General features: G+C 40.4%; 1 protein-coding gene across 1 annotated transcript in view; it reads right to left on the bottom strand.

The window, feature by feature from the left end:
- The window catches only part of ADGRG6 (adhesion G protein-coupled receptor G6), a gene marked incomplete at its 3' end in the record, with an annotated part of 106650 nt that overhangs the window by 52752 nt on the left and 30746 nt on the right, over positions 1-23152 (bottom strand). Inside the window, exons 2-5 of the mRNA XM_081998398.1 lie at positions 15382-15723; positions 9084-9704; positions 4265-4333; positions 1091-1174 (exon numbers count right to left, since the gene is read on the bottom strand). Coding sequence (XP_081854524.1) covers positions 1091-1174; positions 4265-4333; positions 9084-9704; positions 15382-15723 — 1116 coding nt within the window. The remainder of the gene's footprint in view (positions 1-1090; positions 1175-4264; positions 4334-9083; positions 9705-15381; positions 15724-23152) is intronic.

The following is a 23152-nucleotide window of genomic DNA, read 5'->3' as shown; positions in this document are numbered from 1 at the left end:
GAAATTTTCAATATTTTCTTCTTAATTCTACAGCTTAGTAAAATCCAAACAGGCTGAATTCAGATAAATTCTTTCATGCTGTCTACTGTACTGCCTGATTGCCAATGTAGAAGAAATGATCTGCCAAGAGGAAAAACCCTCCAAGAATTTTAAATCCTACAACTGATGCATTCAGAAAAAAACAAACAAAAAAACAAAACCCTACAAAAAGAAACCCCGACCAAACAGATTCTAATTTACTTCTGTGGAGCACACTGAAAAAATAAATATTTACAAAAATTATCTTTAAGTCTCAGATGAAAATTGCAGAAATCTTACCTCTGTGTTGTTAATAATGTTTAACAACTATCTTTAACAAACTAATAAATATTTTAGCAGTGCCTCACAAAATGATGCTCAGTCTCTAGGAGACAATGATATCATAGAATTTGAGAAAACCTCAAAAGAAATCCCTGCTTTTTTCCTGTGCTAATAATAGGCTCACTTACTACCTTATTTTTTCCCTTAATCTTTCTAAATGAAAAGTAAACGATATCTGATATTGTCAACATTTTCCCTAGTAAAGTCTGATCCAGCTCTTCTTGAAGTCAGTGGAAAGATTCCTGTTGACTCAGTGGAAGCGGCTTTGCTCCATAGGAACGATTCCACTTGGCTCCTGTGCCCGACCAGTGAGGAACAGACAAATCCCAGCATACTACCACCCTGGCTGCACAAGTGGGAGCTACACAATGCCTCATAACCTGCAGCCTTAAAACATTTCAATAGCATGGCTTTTTTTGGACCCTTGTTAAAAATCCCTCTCCTTTCCCTCATTCTTTGCATGGGTCAATACAGCAGCTGACACAAAGTGAGTCCCTTTTGTACAAGAGCCAGGTAAACACGATAGAAATAAACACTGAGTTTGGTTCTGTTCTCATTTACACTGTTCTTACGTGGTCCAGTGCAGTGACTCCTGATTTATTTCAGTGTAAATGAGATCAGAACTGAGACATGACCCTTGACATTATGGTAGTATGAAAAACACACCTTAAAATACAATAAATTTGCTCTAAACACTGTACAAGAAAAAATGTAACACAGGATTTCTTACCATTGTTTGGCTTATCGTTTCTATTAGTATCGGGCATGTTAGTGGTGACAGTGGGTGGTGTAGGAGTAGTAGCATTTACAGTAGCTGGTAATAAAGATGAGAAAGAGGTGAACTTGAATGAAATATGAATGTTAATGAGGTAAGACAAAATGGGAACAATGCATGACAATGTAAAATGAAACCATCTACACACAATGCCATAAATGTTAAATAAACACATTAATTTTTCTGCACAAAGTGATGAATGGATATGAACTGAGGTCCCAATCCCGCAATCTTCAATTTCACTGACTTCAGTGGGAGTTTTGCCAGTGAAAGGTTTGCAAGATCAGTCCTGTACTGCTTTCATAAGCTCAAAATCCTGTTATGAGAGCTTCAGATCCAAACAGCTGTGCAAAGACCAGAAAATAAATCTTGTAAGTACTAAGACGCATGCACTGAAAATATTGCTTGTGAAAAGAATAATTGTCCCTACTCAGGGCCTGAAGATGATGAACAAACGTGAAACTCAAACACCCATGTAAGGATCCAGTTGACTCCACTGAACTCCATACAATGAAGAGAACTGAAATCAGACTTGGAATAACTGGAGTGGAATATATATTTTGAAAGCTTCGTGTAGGATCTCAGCTGTACTGTTCCCACTGACACTAACAGGAATCATCCCACACAGCCCTGGCAAATGTTTCCCAGAAGAACCAGCTAGAACACTTTTCAAACTCAAGAGTGAGGAGCCAAAACTGCACGTCTCCCGCAGCAGACTGGGAAGGTATACATGCTAGAAGAATTAAAAGAGCATTCCACTAAATTTTCAAAGAATAGTTTGGAAAATAATTTAATTTTATCTAGTATTCCCAGGAAATGCAACTCCACTCACTGACAGATTTCTTTTTCCCTGAAAATTCTTTTTAAGATGTGAAGGTTGGGGCAGTTTAATATCAGTGTTACACATCTTTTTCAGATTTTGACCAAGAACCAACCTGGAAAGGTTAAGCAATTGTATTTTAGTCACAAAATTGCACCTTTGATTTTTTCCTGAGGTTGTTTAAGCTAACCTTTGGAGTCGGAAAGTCATAAACTCACATCTCCGCTTAGGGAGCAGGTTTGTGTTCAGGTTCCAGTGAAACAAGAAACTTAGGGAAAGAGAAGGAAGAGTTGGAGACTGCATCAAACAGGATCTAAGTGGGAACGTGAATATATAAAGCGACACCCTATAATACAAAAAGCTCTTATTCCATGTAACTTCAGGGCTACACTGTCTGAGAGACAAGTTTTAAGGCTTCTTACTGATTGCATCTTCCAGCCAACACTGTTAAAGGAGGCCTCTTCCACTGAATGAAAACATTTGCTAAGCATAATGGAGAAAATGGCTCTTTCATCAAACTGTAGCTGACATAATCTGGCATCCACAAACTTTGTTACTGGTGCTATTGCACAACATGCAACAAACAAACAAACAAAGAATCCAAACTGGCCTCTCAGCTTAAAATAAGTCTGCAGTGCTGACAGAAACAGACAGACAGACGTCTTTTTATGATTTTCACTATTATGACAATAACGATGATGATAAGGAACAGGGTAAATCTGATCTGCCACTTCCACAGTGACACAGAACACCAGTGACACTTTACCAAACACTTTTCAGAGAAGGAAAGAATACTACCTTTGTGAAAGGAGTCATAGTGTTTATTGAAGATGTGATGGTCTAAGAAGTTAAGAGAAGCAAGTTTGAAAGGTAGCAACTTTTATTAGGAGTATCTTCTACTAGACAAGTTAATAAAGCTGGAAAAAAGGCTGAGGCTTTTAGAAACGCAGGCTTGTTCTGCTGAAAGTGTGTCCATGTCTGCAGCCGTATTAGCCGACCTAATGAAAGATATTCTCTCTCCTTTCACACCATGCCATTTTGATAGAGGAAAACTCTCAGAGTTCTTCCAAGAGAATACACAAAGATCTTTATATGGTGGCTGCATTAACCTTTACATATAAAAAGACTAATACTGAATAATTGTTGCTGTCACATTACCTAAGGTTTTTGAGTAGTAATATTTAGATGCTACTATGCTTTGTGAATATGAAGCCTGAAAATTACTGTTTGAAACCTCATTATGGACATAACTGGCATTTCACTTTCTCTGTGGAGACCAGTACAATATGCTGCAAGACCCTGAACCAAATTTACCTCAGGAAAATCTAGAAGTAGTGCACTGCAGACTGACACGGATCTCTTACTGGTTTCCCAAGCAGAGTGCATTTTCCTTATTTTTAAGCTAAATCTCATTTACTTGTAAATGTCGGTTTTGAAAGAATTCTGAGACTTCCTCCATCCCATTTTATATTTTATTCTCTCCTGTCTCCATCCTCCACCATTCAGCCTGAAAAGGGTTACAGAGCTAGGCGTTATTTTCGGTGCAGCTGCTGCTGTGATTAAAGTTTAACATAGGATGCCACCTCATTAGCAGGTCTGTTTTCATGCAGGTATTGTGGAAATGGGCTGATGTTCATGTCGAGCGTTTTTATAGAACTTCAGCCTCTAAGCAGAGTAGAAGGAATTAACTGTTCTTGCATGTCCAAGGATTCACATGGCATGGAAATCTTTAGGGTTCACCCATTCCTTGCATTCAGCCGAGCTGACCTTTCAAGAGACCTTACGAATTCTTACATGTGGTGATTTTTACAACATTAAACCATCGATAAGTGCTGTAACAAATCCAATAGCTGCTAGATTTTGCAGTTTGATGTTAACCTTTTACTTGCTAATCTCAAAGTATCTAGCCTCCAACTAGCTTATTGGGAAAAAAATGAATAATAGTCAGTTACTTTATTTACATCTGCTCATTTTTTATTTACAGATATACCTACCTCTTATCCTGGTTAATATTTTATTGACAAAATGTGCAGGAGGAAAAGAGATGGAGAAAGAACTGAAAGGAGTCAATTAATTCAGTTTTGATATAATGGAGAATATTTGGAAAATGTTATTATCAAGGGAATGATCATATTTTTTCCACATATTGTACATACAGGACACCCACACACTTGATGAGACTAAGGAATTCCTTTCCTTTCTATTTTTTATTGCAGTTCACCCTTTTAAAAACAATAATAAAACAGAAATGGAATAAAAAAACCAAGGACAATAAAGATGTAACTGTGAGAATGACCTGGGCTTCTTACCTTGGCAAAGGCTTCCCAGGTTTGCACAACTGGTTGGTTCAATTGCAGAGGAGGGAATTAGGTACGAGCCTTTAGAAAAAAGAAAGTAAAATAATTAGAAAAGTTTGGCTACTAGGCATAAAACTACCATGTCTCAAAATATGTTGTATCTTGTACTGTCACAGTCCTCTTACTAATTTCTCTCTGTGGCAAAACTGATATTGCCACTTGCCTGTAAGACTTAAGTGTTTTCACCTTCTGTGGCGGCTGAGGGATCCATGAAAACCCTGCTGACTTGCAAGTTACAGTCGCTTAGGTAACCTCCCCGGTTTTCTTAACTTTCGCTAAATAACATCGCCTTAAATAAACGCAGCTTGCGTGTACTCTGTGAGCCAGCTTTAGGCGGAGGGGTCAGTGTGGCCATAGGATTTATCCCATCGTCATAACATGCGCCTTGGAGAAGCAACCGCGCTCCACTGCTGTAGCACAGGTTACCCACCGCACACTTCTGAGCAATCTTCCTGTGACAGACACCAACCAGATAAAAGGTGATTAAACTTGTTCCTCTGCCCAGGGCGTGGGTGTGATTAATATTCTGGTATGCATGATTTATAAGCAGATAAATGTTATAAGTCTGTATCTCTACTGAATTATTCATAACAACATACACACACTTTGATGGTCTGGAGACAAAAGCAGGGCACGTAAGAATGGCTACAGAAAAAGAACTGGTGAAACTGCATTATTACACTTTGTGCACCCCAGCGGTCCAGCTGCAGGTACAGCTGCTTTGGCACACAGTGTTGAAAACAACGGGGCCAGAGTACGGCATCACCGGCACCTACTGCGAGCACTGCGCTCTTGGCTTCGGCTTTACCACTTCAGAATCATATTGACTCAACGAGGATCTCTCATGAACCAGCGTTTCCTTCATAAAATTAAAGAGCCACCACCCATCAGCTCGTAAAGATAGCTGGGACGGTATTTCCTGTGATGCAAGAACAGATGAAGCGTGGGGCCTCGACACAGAAACCGTGTCATGCCACAGATACCATTACATGTGTCGCCGACAAAAATACGGCAGAATTTAAAACACATGATCCTCAACAAACATTAAAGCTCAGCTTTTTTTTTTTTTAATGGATTAAGAGATACAGGCAAATTCATTTCCTTGATACACCTCCTATGAACTCCGAGAAGGATGTTGTAAGTGAATATACTACCTCCTACGTGAGATTTCTCCCCCTCCAAAAAACCCCCCACGTGTGCTAATATTAAACAGTCAACATCAAAACCTGACGTAAGTTATGTCCTCTTGGTTCTGTATCACAGAAAGATCACCTGAAAGTTGGCTAAAAATCTGTGGACCTTTGTATTTTCTTCAGTGAGTATTTAAAAAAAGATCACGATTTTATATGGTGAAACTAAAAAAAAATCCAATCCAACTTTACAAAGCACTTAAGTCAGAAGACTGTATACTTTAAAAAAGGAATATTTTCAGTGAATATATTCAAGAAACTTTTTAAAGTTTTAACTGGATCCAATTCTGTCCAGACTAGACTTTCCCACAGTGTCCACTAAAGAAAATATAATAATTTGGATGCAAACAGATACTTGGCATAATCTACTGTATGAAGCCAAGTGGCATGGTCAGTAATGTGAACAGCAGATACGGACCTGTATTACGGACACTTTGTGTGATATATCTCACCCAGTTCAAATGTCTAAAACTCAGACATCCGTATCCGCTCGTCATGCTAGACTTTCCTTATAGTCGGCAGAGAGGAACAGGCACTCCTACAGCACAAAACTTTTGACTTCACTGTGACATCTTCTCCAGTATGAGACGAACTGACCTTTGGAACGGCCTTTTTCATTCCACTATTCATAAACTGCACTGAAGGCAATTAGCTCAGCCTGAAACATCATTCAGCTGCCTAAGGCAGACAGATCCCACCCTGAGTTAAACCTGACAGCAAAATTAAGAATTCCTCTGGCCTTTGGGAATGAAGGACTCATACGAAGCGGACACGCAATTGCAGGCATGGACAGATGTGCAGCCACGTTACCCTTAAACTGAGTAGATCACATCCTGCTATAGGTGTAGCCAGTGCTCCAAAATGAGTACTAGAAGTTGATTAAATGCTCCTCAGTTTGCCTGCACTAAGCTCTGAACTGGTGGTGTTACACTGCTATCGTTACTTAGGCTACTTGTTTTAAAATTAGTCCGGCTAGCCAGGCAGTGTACATATACCTTTAAATGCAAGCCATGCGAAGGTACAGCAATAAAAACAGAATTCCATCAAGTCTTCCAGAAACACCCCACCATGATTGCACAGCTGTGAAAACATTAGTCTAAGGAATAAACTAGGAGAAGGTAAAACTATGAAAAGATTATCTGGAACAATTTGCCCATGTTTTCACACTCTGTAAATCTACTTGTAAAAGCTTTGTCTGAAAAAACATGAAAATAATACCCCTTGAAAAACGTAAGCGCTGTTCAGGCACAGATATGTTGAGATCACTGCTAAATGCTTGTTTTGTTTTGTTTTCTTTTTTAAGTTACGTGCCGCTTCCTGGGGAAGCATGATTGGAGCTGTGCGAAAACGTCTTTTCTGCATAAATCCTTCCACTGCTGGTAAATGAAGCCTAATCAGTTAGAGTCATCTCCCCACTGTCAGTGGCTTATTCATGGCTGATAGCCTGACTCATCAACTCTCCTCTTGAAGGCTGGTTTTACAATGAAGGCTTTTATTCAAGAAGATGAAGGGAAGAAAATTCTAACAATTCCATCTCCGGGATTAGTAACGATTTTTGAAATGGCACTGCACCCAGTATTTAACATCTCAGAAAGAAAAAGACTGCCTAGTGAGATGAGCGAGTTAGTTTTCTCATAGGCTTAGTTAGAGGAAATGACAATGCTTATCTATAGATACATTTGACGTGGCTTGCATAGACACCTGAGCCTAACATAAGAATGCTAATATACATTTTTGTAAAATAATGTTCTGCTGTAAGGAAACTGCTGAACAGTGACATCCCAAGGAATAAAGCTGTGGAATGAAAATAAGCGTATTGTGTCTATGACCACAGCTGTGATACTGCATTTGTGTCACAGGACAGTCTTTAACAGGAAGACAGACTCCAGTCAAAATTAAATGAGGTTGCAACATTTACAGAGGTCTGGGTAGGCTGTTTAGTAAAAATGTTGTGGTAGTCTTCATGGTATAATGGAGTAAGAGGAGTAAGATTTTCTGGGAAGTTACTTTCTTTCAGACCAGTTCATACTGATGGAAGCAGAGCACCTTCAGCAGTCACGGTTTAGATCAGCCTTTTCTTTGTTCTGGTAGAGGGGGGAAGGCACCCAGTTGCTTGTGTTCTTATAGAGGTGTTGCTTAAATGTTTTTAGCTGAGGCATGCTGAGAGCTGTCCCAGTGAGTCTAGCTGTGAATGAGAACCTCACGTTTCAGTTTGAGTAAACTAAAGCAAGCAAAATGGTTCTTTTAGCCACCTTAATCCCTCATGAGCTATTAGATACAGAAAATAGCACACCTTAATGATGCCAGTTTCTGTCTTAAGCTAAGGATTCTTAGAGTGCTGACAGATGCTCTGTCAGGAGATGCTTATATTGACGCTATTTAAACTATGTTTAAACTAATAAATAGTGAGGTGTCAGAGGAGCAAGAAGGCAAAATTGGAAAGGACAACATTCGATATGAAAAGACTGCACGTGGTTTAGAAAGAACCAATATTTGTCACTGTTTACTTTAACTTTTTTTTTTTTAACAAATGTCTATTTGCTACAATAGGAGGGCTCAAACTCTGGGGACATGGAGTTTGATAGCAGTTGATTTTCGCAAGCGTCATATATGCATGTATAGGCTACTGCTGGCCATGATTCAGATTTTCCCATATGCACTTTATAATTATCCAAATATCTCTAAAGTTGTTACTAACCAAAATATTCTTTCTAAAAAGTAAGAAAAATAAAAATATTTGTCCAACGTGACAAAGATTTTTCAGTTTTGATTTTTTTTTCATCTGGAAAAAAACATTCCAGTAGAAAATTGTCAACTGGCTGTAATAACACACACATATATAAAAATTACACCTGGACAGTTATGAGAATCAAGTGTTTGAACCATGAAATGAGAACAGGTTGGACAATGTATTGAAAGTTATCTTCTGGAGTAATCTACAGGAAGACCGACCTTCAGTAACTACTTAATTAAAAGAAGGACTGATAATATGTCATCGGGAAGAGAAATCCCAATGATTCTGATCTAAAACTCTTTCTTCCTGCCTGCCTCCTCCAATGTAATCTTTTCTTGTATTTTTCTGGCTCATATGCACTGTTGTTTTGTCACTGCTTTTGCTGGGTCTGCACACACAGCAGAAGGCTAGCAAGTGCTCCTTCTGGCTAATCAAAGGGCCAAAGGGCAGATACAAAAACATATACTAAATGGTTACTGAACACACTTTTTTTTTTCTCCAGAGACCCCTGTAATCTCACTTGATGCCAGCCTGTTATCCAGATTTTGTAGGAGTAAAAGGCAAATAAACAAACTGTTTCGGTAAAACTTTGATCTGCAGATCATTTCAAGCAGCAACTCAATATACGCAGGGGACTTGTTTCTTTTCCTTTAGGGAATCAACTGTATCCCCTTTCAAAGCCTCTGTGTTTGGTAAGAGTTGAGCCGAAGTCTAAGAAAGGTAAGACCTAGCTGTTTTTCTTTCACAGGAATTCTCTTTTTTTCCCCTGCTGGTACATTGTATGTTCAGCACAATGCAGAAGTGAGTGGGGAAAATAAGCAAAAAAGATTTGGCAAGGCGTACTCACCACAACTCAAATTGTTTTCTGCTTTCAGTGCTGAAGTTGGAATACTCCAGAATTCATTTTCCCAGTCTACAATGTTTCCTTTCACATCGCAGCTGAGGTTGGCCAGCGTTTGCGCATTCATGGTGAAATTCCAGAGGCGGAAGTTGTAAATGTCCCCATTTAGAGAGCTCACTTCATTGCTGTTCGAGCCCAGCACCAGCCTCCCGTTTCCAGGGATAACTTTGCCAAAGATACCCGGACAGTACACTATGTGATAGGTGCTTTTGGCATATATGCCTATACTGCCCGAGAAGCTATCCCCTACGACACAGAGCTGTTGAAAGGTTCCCGTGAAAAACTCCGCACTTCGGGGCAACGCATTCTCAAGGATGCACTGCGCGCCGGAGATGGACACAAAATGGCCTCGTGTGGTCTTCCCGAAGCTGAAGAATTCTGTTGACAATCCGTCGGTGTAGGAGAACACCTTCCAGTCATCGTTGTCATCGCTGCTGCCCTTGGTTGCTTCAAAGCACAGCGTAAACTGGCTAAGCTCTGGCACTGAGACAGCCTCTGCCACAGACACAGCGTCGACGTCGGGAACCTGGGGAATGATGACTTTCTGATTCCTCAGAGACACGGCGACTAGAACCAAGAGCAGATAAATCAATTAACAAAAAAAAAAAATTTCATCATATAGAAATAAAAGCAGACAGGCAGCAGGGGTTAAAGTAACATTCATTAAATCAAACATTCATCAGGTGGTTTTTATCACTGTACTATACCAATAGCACACATGAAGGGGAACTTGGCTCGGGAGTGCACTCAGCCGAAAATATGCCGAGTTCCTTCTCAATAGCACGGAGAATGCTGCGCTGTACACAGTTAACAACCCCTCAAGTTGCATTAAGAGCAATATTAGGACGTAATTACCTATAACTTCCAACTCTGCCTCAGCTCACTTTATAAAAATTGCTACTCATTCATCTAGTAAGGACGCATTAGGCAATGGAATAAACCAGTTATTTGAAAAACACAGTATGACTTGCTTTTAAAAGATATTATTTTAATTACTTGTCTGCACGACTGCATTACACCGATGAAATTCAGGCCTTGTTTCTTTTAAATATTGCAAGAGAGAAAAACCCCCATTACATTCCTTGGAAAACCGATACCTTTTGTTCCTGAATTCAGCTAATGGGCATCTTCTGGTTGAATACTGCAGCCGTGTGTTCATGAATATTTATATGAAGCTGTTCTCTATTTGCTAATATTTGGGTCAGCAGTTTTGGATTTTGCACAAGAATCTAGAAATGGCTAGTCCTCTTACAAACATGCACTGCCGCGAGGGTGTTCAGGCACGGGCGGAATGACTCTGTCTCTAGTCATTACGACGTATACTCATTTGCGCTGGCAAAATGGCACTCACCAAACGTGAAAACCAGTATCACACGACAAACGCTTTTTCTCCATGAAGGTATTAATGACGATTCTGTTCACTCGAGTTTGGAGAACGTTATTTTTCAAAATAAAGTGTCAATATGCTCGGTTTTAGTGGCACATTTATGGCAGCAGAATCCTTTTAGTAGATTTCTCCACAGAAGGAACCTTCAGGTTATCAGTAACTGCAAAGGCATCGAGGTCAACACCACCAGATTGCAGCAGCCCTCGGTTTCACTTCTGGCTCTGCAGTTCCGTGGCAGATCACACCTCCAGCAAACATCTGCTACCTCTGTCACACATTTTCACAGCGTATATGCTGGAAGTGAAACTGGTTGTTGCTAGAACTGAAGAATTAACTGCCACAGTAGTTAATCCCTAGTCTCCCCTGGGATTTTTAAGTGATGTCACAACACATATACGAATTACTACACTTGTTCCTTTCTCAGAATGAAATAAAAACCTTTCAGTATGAGAAGGTGAGACACGTGAGGGAAGGGTAACTGTCACACCATACTCAGGAAAACAGACAGATATATGGGGCATAAGGATTCTGTAGAGTCAGTGGTATTGCAATTTCCCTTTGCCAGCTGCTTGCAAAGACTCTGAGCTCCAAAGTAGCATATTTGGATATACACAAGGACATACTTTGACCAATATATTATATAGTAAAATAACAGAAAGCATTGCATATTATCTGCCAAACCAGCAACTGGAGAATGGGAAAGAAGCGGGAAAAATGCTCGGCTTTTATAGCTATTGGATTTACTTCATAGATTTTTTTTTTTCTTCTTCCCAAGGGCAAAAGTATGTTGTAACAATTTTATAGATAGAAAATGTGTTCAACTCTGCATTGAAAACAGCATTTTTTTCATGGGTTAATTATACTGTAAACTTCTTTACATAACATAGAAAGTGTTCCAGAAGAAGTATAAGAATTCACGACTTGAAAAAGAAGAAAGCTCATTCATTTAAGCACTGTCCAGTCTGTGTTAAGGTGGTCAGGAGAGTTATGGACCACATGGCCACATTTAAACAGTATAGGAAAAGAAATAAACAGGGAGGACATTGCCCCGGTACTGAACAAGTCTGCTCAACTTTGCTGTACTCATCTGACAGATTTATCCACTGGCATCTTCCCTGTACAGTGAAAAGACCAAACTGACAAGCATTTTGTCTATGTGGAGAAAACAGAATCCTGCCATCATCATCAAGATCTCTTTCCTGATTACTGTTGCACAGCCAGCCATCATACTGATGAATTTCAGATGTTAGTGTTGGAGAAACTGGTTATTCTCCGAGGAAGAATACACATATACTCTTGGAATAGTCATCCAAGTGTTTAGACTACTTTCAGAACGTCGTTAAATTGTTTCTGTTAGGAAGATAACTGGATTACAATGAATGGGGGGTGGGGTTTGGGGTTTTTTTTGGACAGATTGCTATTTACTCATGAAGAATGTACAAAAGCCTTGGCAGCCTGGACGCAGCAGGAGCAACCAGCCACAAGGCAGCTCAGTGTTCCGAGATCCACATCTGCTTTTAGGGGAGCGCTGGGACGACCCGAAGCTGCGTCCGCTGCTTTTTAGAGCCCCGAGCTTACTTGCAGCTCGCCGTCTCGCATCTCATCCACCCCATTACACATCAGCAAGCAGGGAGTCCTTAGGTGGTACTTTACAATCCCTTGCAGGAAAAACTGCTTTCCTGCCAGATGACGGGCTTTTCAGCACAGTTTGGTGCTGGAGGGGCGGCTTCTGCTGTTCCCAGCTTCACTGCTTTCATCTGCCCTTTCACTGATGCTGGCAGAAAAGTACCAGCTTTAATGAGGTCTGCAAATGTCTACGTACCAAATACCTGGCTGAGAGCTTTTTGTTACTACCACACTGAACTGTGCTTTTACTCTGGGCTACGGCAGTACTGCTCAACTCTGTGCTAATTTTACATGATGCTGTCTCGAGCATTTCTGTACTAGGAGGTCTGTTGGCTCTCCTTCCTCTCCTTTTGGTGACTTCATGACTTCTACTCACCGGTGGAGCTATCACTTACACAACTAACTATTACTAGAAAATTATTTAACATGCCAGTTCTTCAGCTGGTGTAAATTGACAGAATCCCCTTAAGACTAGCAAAGCTGCATTCATTTACTGCAGCTGAGGATATGGCCCATCCATCTGCTGTTGGTGTGTTGTAGGAGTTGACAACCAGGAAAGCCAACATTTGTGTGGGTGGCCAACTTGTTACGGGTAACAGGACGTGCTCTGTGAAATTCAGTTTGAAACCACTCTTAGATAACTGAGCACACAAAAGCTATTCTAGTCTCAGCTAATTCCCTCCCAAAACTCACTTAGTCTCTTATATTTGTCTTTCCCCACCTATATTTTGTCTTGTGTACATGTTGTATGTTAGGATGTACCATTAATGCCTTCTTAAATGCCATTTCTAGACAGCAAATTGCTGTGTGTCTTTGAATAGCCCTTTACTTTCCAACTTTGCATTACTTTGTGAAACTAAAAATTGAACTACTTAATTTTGTTATTTGCACATGATCATTTCTGACAAATGAAAGAAAATATAAATATTATATTGTTTCCCTCGCTCTGGGAGCAATGAATGATTTTGCCCAGGTATCATGTTCATAGTAGTAACAATGGTGTCAGCTTTACAAAGGAGCTTTGAAACTTCACTGGGGGGGACCTGAAGTGAGGGGGTGTGCAATCTCTCTGATGGCTTTGGGGTCTCTTTGCAAGGACAGGAGAGCACAGCACTGACATCTGCCACGCAGATGAGTTCCAATTTCAGTGTGTGTGCATTGATGTCCTGTTGTCTACGTGCTCTTATAACTTGAAATGAAAGCAGTACATCATCAAGCACCTTTTACCAAGCCCCTTTTCGGTATCCGTTACCAGGTTAAATGCTGCCATGATCCTTGTCTGTAACTATCTTCTGAACCCAATGTAATTACTGTGGGCAATAAGCAGAATATAGTCAAAATTTGCCCTAGATGCAGGCAGCCAGCTCTCCTGGCATCCATGTCAAAATCAGGATGTCAGGTGAGAGTTACAGGTTTGGAGTAATGAAACAAAATTCAGCAGCTTTAGTCTAGATGCTTAACAGCAAGCCTTAACATAGAGTTTCTGAACTAATATATATGTGAAACATTAAAATACAGGTCACTGGTGAAGGTCGGCAATACCTTTACTCACACTGGGGAGTAGTCTTCGTATTCAAAACAAAAGGGTATCTTCCAAGACTATTAACTTTAATGGTGCTATCCATGAACACAAGGTACTATTCAATTTGGCACGGAGGTAATATTCTTGCTTTCATAAAAATACATTACCTATAGGTATATATACACAAATGGTTCTCTGACTATGTGGACCTTTTGTCTCCTCCTCATTGATCCTAAGGGCAACATCTTTCAATTCCAACTGTAAGTCATCTTATCCCTTATAGTCATACTTAAACATTAAAATATTAAAGATGAATAAAGAAATAAATAATTTTGCATAATCTGATTGCATATAATTTTTTATGATCCGCTTGATTTTACAACTTCTTAAAATACAGCAAGAACTGCTATTTTCAAATAGAGAAACCTTTCAGAAAATTTGCTTCCACTTTTAGAAGAGAATAGTTGCTCCTAGAATTATTACTACATTCATTTTGTCAGCATGAAAGAACCTCAGTAGAAAGAAGTACTTTTACCTCCTCTGATATGCCATTACCTTTTTAGTTTTCAGAACTGCACACAAATTTTGCTGGTATAATCAGGACTACTTTCATCTTATGTTTTCTGGGGCTTACTATCTTAATTATTTTAAAACATATGATATGTGTAATAAATATTAGGAAAAAAAAAATCATGAGGAAGATGTGCTTGTGACTGAAGAGATTACGGCAAACCTCCCTGCTCTGCGTTTCTACAGCAGCCAGCCAACCAACAGCACTTGCGTGCTACAATAATGTAGGTGCTCAATGCAATAATAGTATTCAGTCTGAGGCGTGTGACTTCAACAAAAAGAAAGCCTACGGGGAGCACGCAACTGTAAACTGTAACCCTGAAGTGGAATACTGGTGAGTAGCATATGGGGCCAGTAAGCGATCATCCTAATGCCCTCCGTTACCTTGCTGCCCTTTACTGTCACGTAAGAGCAACGTTTAATTAATGCTTTAAACAACACCACAAACATCAATCACATGTTATTTGTACCCTTATCTTTTAGGGGAAAAAGCATGAGTGTCTTTTTTTTTTTTTTTTTTTTTTGCAATTGTTAGGCTTTTTAAAATTTAAGCACTGCTATGTATTTAAGGAAGGGAAAGAAAGGTCAAGGAACTGGAACGAAAGGCACCCATTTTGCAATGCCAGTTCATCCCTGAGAGTTTCTTCTAGAGGCTGGAAGAGCCCCCGAGACGTTCTGCCTTCTGTACAAACTCCTCCTCGCCATTGGGCATTTCACTGGGCCAGGGGTCTGGGCTGGCCTTGTTTCTGGCTCAGCTAAGTTCCCTCTCACGCTCTCCTTTAGGTTTCTATGTCCCTCTGCAGGTACGCTGAAATGAAGGACAGGTGTCCTGCTTCCAAACCCTCCAGCATAAACCTGCAGGGAGAGGCACTGTTAGGCCTAAAATCTTTGCATGTGAAAAGTTTTTCTAACACACTTGATGTCATGTCCCAGAATAAATCAATTTATTTTCATCACAAGCAAAATAAATTAGTTCAAAAAAACAGCTAAGAGAACTTTGTAGTTTTACCCTGCAGCCTCCCCATCCTTTCTCTTCTCATGGAGGAGCTGATTCCTTTGGGAAGCATCATTCTAATCCTTATAGGACATTTTCTTCTAACATCCCTGTAAGGGGGATGAAATGCTTTGGGTTTACTTACTTCGTACATAGCTGGCATTAAAACCTTTCTTTTGGATACTGAAGTCACTTTTAAATGACACGATCATTTCATTTCCGGTAGAGTTATAGGATAATCCTTTGGCAGTGATGCCACAAAGGTTCATTGGGCTTTCTCCGTTGTCTAATGTCAGTGAATCATAAATGCAGCCTGGAGCTTCTTCAATGTCAAAATCAATAAATGTTAGCTGTATGATGAATCCGTGAGGCGCTCGGATGATCCACTTGCACGCTTGGCTGTTGGGATAATCACTGGGGAAGCACGGAGAAGTGAAAACTCCGGAGGGGTCAGTTAGCACGATCCTACAGTCGTAGCATCCGTGAGCTGGCAACAAAACCAGAGAAAGGCTGGAGGTCAGGAAGAGACATAACTTAACAGGAAAGTAATCATCAACACGGTAACTAAATGTATTTCTGTATGGAAAAACATAAACTGAGATGGGAAGAAGAAAGGCAGAAAAAGGCCTGGTTTCTAGTGGGCAAAATGCTGGAGGAATAGTACAGCAAAAGAATGTTTTATATAAGAAATCCTACACAAAAGAAACTACAAAATATACTGTCAAATATTCACTTGTGCACACATTATATATCTGCTACGTATATTGACCTGACACAGGCAAAGCGAAAGCAACATTTTTTAATTCAGAAGGCAAACAAATTTTTAAACAGCAACTTCTACAAAGATGACTCTTATCATTTACATTTTCTGGCTGCTGGTCTGATGCTGACTGGTGGCTATTCCAGCAGCTCTGTGCCATGCTGTTGTTTCCAGTGGAATGTCCCTGGAACGCAGCAGCACAAAAGATGGGTTGAAGAGCTCTCGAAGGTTAGTCATCAGCGTTTCCGGCAAATGCTCTCCAAATCACCCAGAAGGGTAGCAGAGAGCTACTGGTTTTTGAATCAACAGCAAATTACTGCACTCTTCCCATGCTGACTCAGCTCCATTGACATATTTGTGGCAGTCAGGCTCTAAGAAATTCTTATCCTATTCCTCATACTCCTTTGCTCACCTGCTGTGCTTACCCACAAGATTTCAGGCCCAGTTAGTCCCCAAGTTTGCCTTTCTTGTTTGGTTTACATTTGCTCATTTATCATGTATTTACTTAGCGTATTATACGATATAATTAACGTGAACTGCCTGATGTTAAAATCTGTAACAGTTTGCCAAAGCAGCACTGAACAAAGTAGGTGGGAACTGAGTATTGCCAATAGATAAACAAAGAATTTATGCTGAATTATTTTGCAAACATTTCATTAGGCCACAATCCTGCATCAAGTACTACAAGTATGAAAAAAATAGGACAACGTGAACATGCATTATTAGTCGCCCAAGCGAAAAGCAACTAAAAGAATTTGTCCAGTGTAAACTACATACGGAGCAGCACATTTATAGGAATAAATGCAACAAACTTCTCCAAAGAGCCCTTGATGTTTCTTTCCACTGCTTGGGTCCTCATACTGTTCAGTCACATTCGAATTGTGCGTGGCCTAAGCAAATGGACCCCGACCCTGTGAAGTGGCATGGGGAAAAAAAGCAGCGGCTTACATCCGTAGGGAGAATTGCAAGGTGTATTTTACAGAGTTTTTATAATTTTTATTGGCAAATCACAAATTCGTATGGCCCCAAGGAGGTAAAGAGACTATTAATTAATTGGACTCTCAGAGCCAAATACAAGCTGGTTACATTACAGAAGGCCAGGGGGGTGCTTGTTTGTTCCAGTGGGGAAAAAAGATTGTCTGAAAGATTTGCAGGTAGCTTTGGGAAGAAGTGGCGCTCATGACACTGCAAAACTTGATCTCTGTGGCACAGAGAGGAGCCTGTCCACTCTCTAATTTCTCTGCAAATCTTTACAGCCAGAGGACTATGCTCACCTGCCCTGAAACCCTTCTGTTCCCTTTATTAACCGGAGAGGGAATATTTACTTATTAGCATGGTGACTATAAATCCTGCAGTTGTACAAACAGACGACGGCTTCGTCCGGTGGATGTCGCGCAGGCAGCTGTCGGTTTTCAGAGAGCTGCCCTAGACCGAGAGGAGGAGGAACAGGAGAAGCGCGCTCCAAGCCACGAGCCGCCGTGGCCTCCCAGTCCCGGGCGAGCGAAGCCTCCCCAGGGCAGAGCAGCGGCGAGAGGGCTCTGGCTGGAGCTGCCTCCGGCAGGACGGCTCGGCAACTCACGCCGCTGGCCCCGCCGCCGCTAGCGCGAGGGCTGCGGGGGCCGAGGACGCGGCAGCACGCCGCACCCGCTCTCCTACTCGCGGCTGCTGGGGGAATGACTGACGCAGAGCTGTCCGGGCGGCTGAGAGCTTCCCCTGCGCGCCCCGATGGACCTGAAGCCAGGGGCTAAGCTATTAAGCGGTGTGAACACGTATAGGAACATGGGTGTCAGCGTACACTCGTTGAGCCTCGGACGCCTAAAGTACGTCTTAAGGGCGTTATGAAACATTGCTGAGCCGGAAAACATATGGCACTTGTCCGTAGAAGTGTATCTCTCAAACTGGTAAACGTTATACTCAACCTGAGACTGGAAAAGTCAAATTTGCCCGTCAGAAAGAACACATTCTTAAGAGAAGCCTGCCTGTATTAATTCTGTTGGTCACCATCAGCCAGAACAGGACTCGGGTTTTCTATTTACCCCTCTCTCCAGTATTTATCACTGTTTCTAAGCTGTGTAAAAAAAAAAGTCAGTCCACAGAATAAAAATACTTTTATCCTTGCCGTCTGTCACTGTAAATACTAAAACATAGATATTATTTCTGTTACTGGGTTTTTTATTCATTTAATCTTCTCACTAACATATTCTCATTTTATTATATCCATATTGTTTGTTGGTTTTACAGAACTAATGCAAAAAAACAGTCCCTAAATTTAGGTAGGAAAATAAGTGCTCAGAACTTTACATACACCGAAGAAACAGATCTGGTGAGCAAAATGGTCTACTTTTTTGAAGTGGGTTGGCTCCATTTTGGCATAGTAGCTATTCTGTACATGACTGCAATTTGAAGGAGAAATATCCTGTTTTCATGTAAATGTCCACAGTAGTAAGTAAAAAGAAAAGAAAACAAACAACGAAACTATATATAAACAGAATGGTTTTGAATGGAACTTTTTGCACAGCTTCTCATGAGACAGTTATTTTTCTATAAACACCACCTATTTTACTCATTAAAGAGAAAAATTGCTGTGGCAACCTTAGGCTGTCAGCCAAAGCTGACAGATATTTTGCAATCCCATTGGCCCAGAGCAGTTCTGAACTGTGGATACTGAATACTTGTTGCAATACACACCACAAACATTTGTACAAGCAATCTGAGATATTTTATTGATTTTAATGGGAACAAATTTAGGTATGATATTCTTGGTCAGGAACCCCACATACACAGAATTTGCCTGTCAAGTATTTTTTATCATCCTAGACCATAGGAAATTCACTCTCTAAATATATTTTATCCAATAAAAGCCTTCATCTTTTCTCCCCATCTTTTCTTGCCCAAACAAAAATGAACACCCTCCCCATATAGTGAAGTCAAGCACTTATTTCAACATTTCCTAAACTGAAAGCTTCACTGGGTAATTCATTTGTCTCCCACATGAGAATACCCTGGAGTATGGTTTTAATTTCATAATAACTTTTTTTTTTCCTGCAGGACTCATACTTCCTATAATAAAAGAATAATTAAGTATTTAGTATGACACTTCAACACTATACTAAAAAGGAAAATTAATAAATTCCTCTGGAGTATGTTAGATTTTTCACCAAAGTTATCCAAGTGATTCACAAATGTTAATTGACTTCAGAAGGGGAACTGACTGCAGGGGACATGGCTTTTTCCCTCCTGTCATGCCCATTTTATAAGGATAAAGTTAGGCATGGAGATAATGGGCAAAAATGGCAAAAGTTTCCAAGGATTTTGGGTTCCTAATCTAAGAAATGAGAGTACTGATTTTCCTTAACTACTTAGTATTTGTACAAGGTTTTATACGTCCAAAGCACACTATCAATGACTTCAAACTGCAGCTGGGAGAGCAGTCTGCCAATCTGGCCCACAGTAGAAAATCCAAAAATGAGTACTTAGTAACCAATGGAAAATTTTGGTCAAAGCAATTTGGCCATCTTTAATAGGAACTTATCGGTAAAGATAGGGATAGAATCCCGTTCTCATGGTTGCCAATTTTGCTAACCATGAGACCATTCCCTCTCTTCTGTGAGTCTCCTGCCTATCTCACCTTTCAACTCCATGAAGAGGAAAGTGCCCTATACTAGTCTTTCTTACACCATGCTGAATCATCTGAAGACTGTCCTAAAACTAAGGGGCTAAGGGAAACTGTATGTGACTCATTAAAGATTGCACCATACAAATAAGACATGTGCATACGCAAACCTCATATCCTATGGAGCAAAATTAATTGCCCAGCTTGTCCCATCTACCAGTTTTGTCCCTTTAGAGCCCCAGGACAGAATTCCACCATTTGAACTGATGAAGACACCTATAAGCACTGAGATACACAAGTTGAAAGTGACTTTCACAAGCCATTTGTGGGCAGCTGAAGCCACAGTCAGAGTTACAAAGCTGAACTGCAGAATTGGAAAAGAAACATTCTGTATATAACCTTGTCCCATACATTCATACTTCTTTTTTTTTTATTTCTTCTTACATGACTAACACATTTCCAGCACTTGCCTCCAAAATCTGTGCTAATATGTGTATTTTCCTGTAGCTCCTCACACTTCTCTACTTCTCTCCATTGTCATAGTTTTCTCCCAAACCCTCATCTTTTGCCTTATTATACTCTGCACTTCTTTCTCGGGCATGAGTTTTCATTTCTACCCTTCCACCTGCTTTCATTTCTGCAGTTACCTAACCTTAGAGAAATTGTGTTTGACCAAGATTTTTTTTTAAAAGAGCAAAAGCAATCCAGCTTGGGACACTGCCTATTTGAGCCCTAAACACTTAAAGTTTGTGAAGGTTAGGATCAAAAGAAAACACGGTCTGGGGAAAAATGTCTGCACTTGCAATTTGTGCATTATCCAGTTTGTTTTCGCACTAAGTTACACCTTGCATTGGGTTTTTCTTTTTCCAGCTGTAGCACAGCACTTTCTACCTGACAGAAGGGTAAATGACTACGTATGCATCGGCAGTGGCACAGGATACCAATGATAGCTGGTGTGGGTTGAGTTAACACTACTGTTATTTTTCTAAAATCCATTAAAAGGCTCCCTCATAAAAGTAAGATAGAATGTTGCTGGTTTCCATTTTGGCATGAAAATTAGTTCTAGTTCTCCCTGTAGAGGACACAACTTTCATATGAAAATATCCTGAAATAATGCTACGTAGCTCTGGGATCGAGTTTTCAGAAAACAAAACAAAACAGTTCATGTTAACTTTAGTCTTATTCAAGTGAACAATAAAATCTCCCCTGCCTGACAGAATTAGGCCAATCCTAAACCACAGAAAATCTTAGCTACAGTACCTAGCACTTTAGACATAAAAAAGCAATACAGAATTAATTATAATTTGCTCTCATGTAGGCATTTGAGAACCTTTAAGCATTCACATATATTTGAAAAGGTAGCACTTACAAGGATGGTCATTTTGAACTAAGTAAAATAGAAGCACGGGGAGGTGACATGATGTAGGCACTTGCAAGCATGTGGCAAACCCCAAAATAGGAACGAAACCTTACAATCATTTACTGTGACAGCATGAAAAAGTACCTATTTTGATGAACATTACGCAGGAAAAAATCTTGCTTTGCAATAAGTAATTAATTGTTGGGGGGGGGTCTATTTCAAGGATGCCATAACAGAGATATGGCCAAACATTAGGTTAAATGTATTTATGACTCCAAATAGATGGGCGAATGAGGTCAGCAATGGGCACACCTGCAGACAAGCACGAGGAAGGGCCAAACCACCAAGATGTGGGTGGGCTGGAATGGCTACAGAAAAAACAAACCTGTGTTATTCCAACGAGACACAAACACTAAGCCCAGAACAGCTATCACATGGCAAAGGCTTCAACGGTAGCTTATCTTCACTCTAAAAAATAATTCTGGACATAAAGGGGATCTGTAGATCTACAGAAATACCTATACGCAAAATGTTAATATATTAATTGCAAAGAAGTTTCAGGTCATTCACCCTGGACATAAAGTAACGCTCTGCTTAATCACTTTACGTTAGTTATAAGATGACCTATACAAATTTTTAAGCAAAACATTAAGTATAGCACTCTTCTGGAGCCTCTGCACAGCAAACCATGTTGTCTGCTCTCTGCGCAACCCACAATTTGATTTGAGTTCTGTCTGAGAAAGTGCATATGAGGAGGTGTGGTAGGTTTATTTTTGCTTCTTTATTTACTTTCCAAATTGTAGAAGCTGTTTGATCTCCCAAAAAGATCCTTATTTTGCTACAGTATGCTGGCACTGATAAAAATTACTATGTACAACAGATAATTTCATGTTAGCATGCATTGTAATCCTCAAATTACAGAGACAATCCTAATTCTAACTATTTAAACATCCAAATTTAAAAAAAAAAAAAGACAAAAATAAAGGACAAAAACAACAAAAAAGGATTATCCCTGCAATAAATAGAAGGGAAGTAAGACTGTCATCCTGACGTGTATAAAGGTTTGTCCTTGTGCATATGATGTTACAAGGCTGAGGTCTACTGGTTGGAGGGCTCTGTAGCCCTCAGCACGGGAAAGACATGGACCTGCTGGAGTGGGCCCAGGGGAGGGCCACAGAAATGATCAGAGGGCTGGAACACCTCTCCTGTGAGGACAGGCTGAGAGAGTTGGGGTTCTTCAGCCTGGAGAAGAGAAGGCTCCGGGGAGATCTTCTTGCAGCCTTCCAGTACTTAAAGAGGTGTGCAAGAAGGATGGGGACAGACTTTTTAGCAGGGCCTGTAGCAATAGGACAAGGGATAATGGTTTTAAACTAAAAGAGGGTAGATTTAGGTTAGATCTAAGGAAGAAATTTTTCACGATGAGGGTGGTGAACCACTGGCACAGGTTGCCCAGAGAGGTGGTAGATGCCCCATCCCTGGAAACATTGAAGGTCAGGTTGGACGGGGCTCTGAGCAACCTGATCTAGTTGAAGCTGTCCCTGCTCACTGCAGGGGGTTGGACTAGATGACCTTTAAAGGTCCCTTTTCAACCCAAAGTATTCTATGATTCTATGATTGTGATTGTGTATAAATGTAAATGTCCCCTAATTTGTAATGTTAATATGGAACCATTTTTACTTCAGCATTTCTACAGTGTGCACAGCCTTAAATTCACAAAAATCTTAAGCAAATCCTAAAATCTCACCGATACGATTTGGATTTAGGCATGGACTTAAAATTCAGCAGCTGTTTAAAGTCCTCTCCTGCACAATGATGCCTTTGAGTCCTGTATTTGAAGCTTTACAGCCCCATCTTCAGCCTTGCAGCCCCCTCAAGGGAGGGCATGACTCCATAACTGTTGCCATACGAAAACGACACGGGAAGGACCCGAGCGGTGAGGAAGGCTGTGCTATCCTCTCTACTTCTGATCATTTTCTTTTCCTTTTAAGGGCAGGAGTAATAACTGGACCAACATACGCAAACACCCGCTCAGGGAGAGAGATCTACTCTCAGACACAGAGGTTGCATATGAAAAGCTGATAACCATGTGATTAAACAATTAACATGCACCATTTTACACCTGGCCTAATGTCCACACAGCAATCCATACTCTTCCATCCTTTCCCTGCCAACCCACTGGGCAT

Source organism: Phaethon aethereus, assembly GCF_964289735.1.
Source record: "Phaethon aethereus genome assembly, chromosome: 3".
Taxonomy (NCBI): Eukaryota; Metazoa; Chordata; class Aves; order Phaethontiformes; family Phaethontidae; genus Phaethon; species Phaethon aethereus.
Note: the sequence above shows the minus strand (reverse complement) of the source record. Positions and strands in the feature narration are given on the sequence as shown.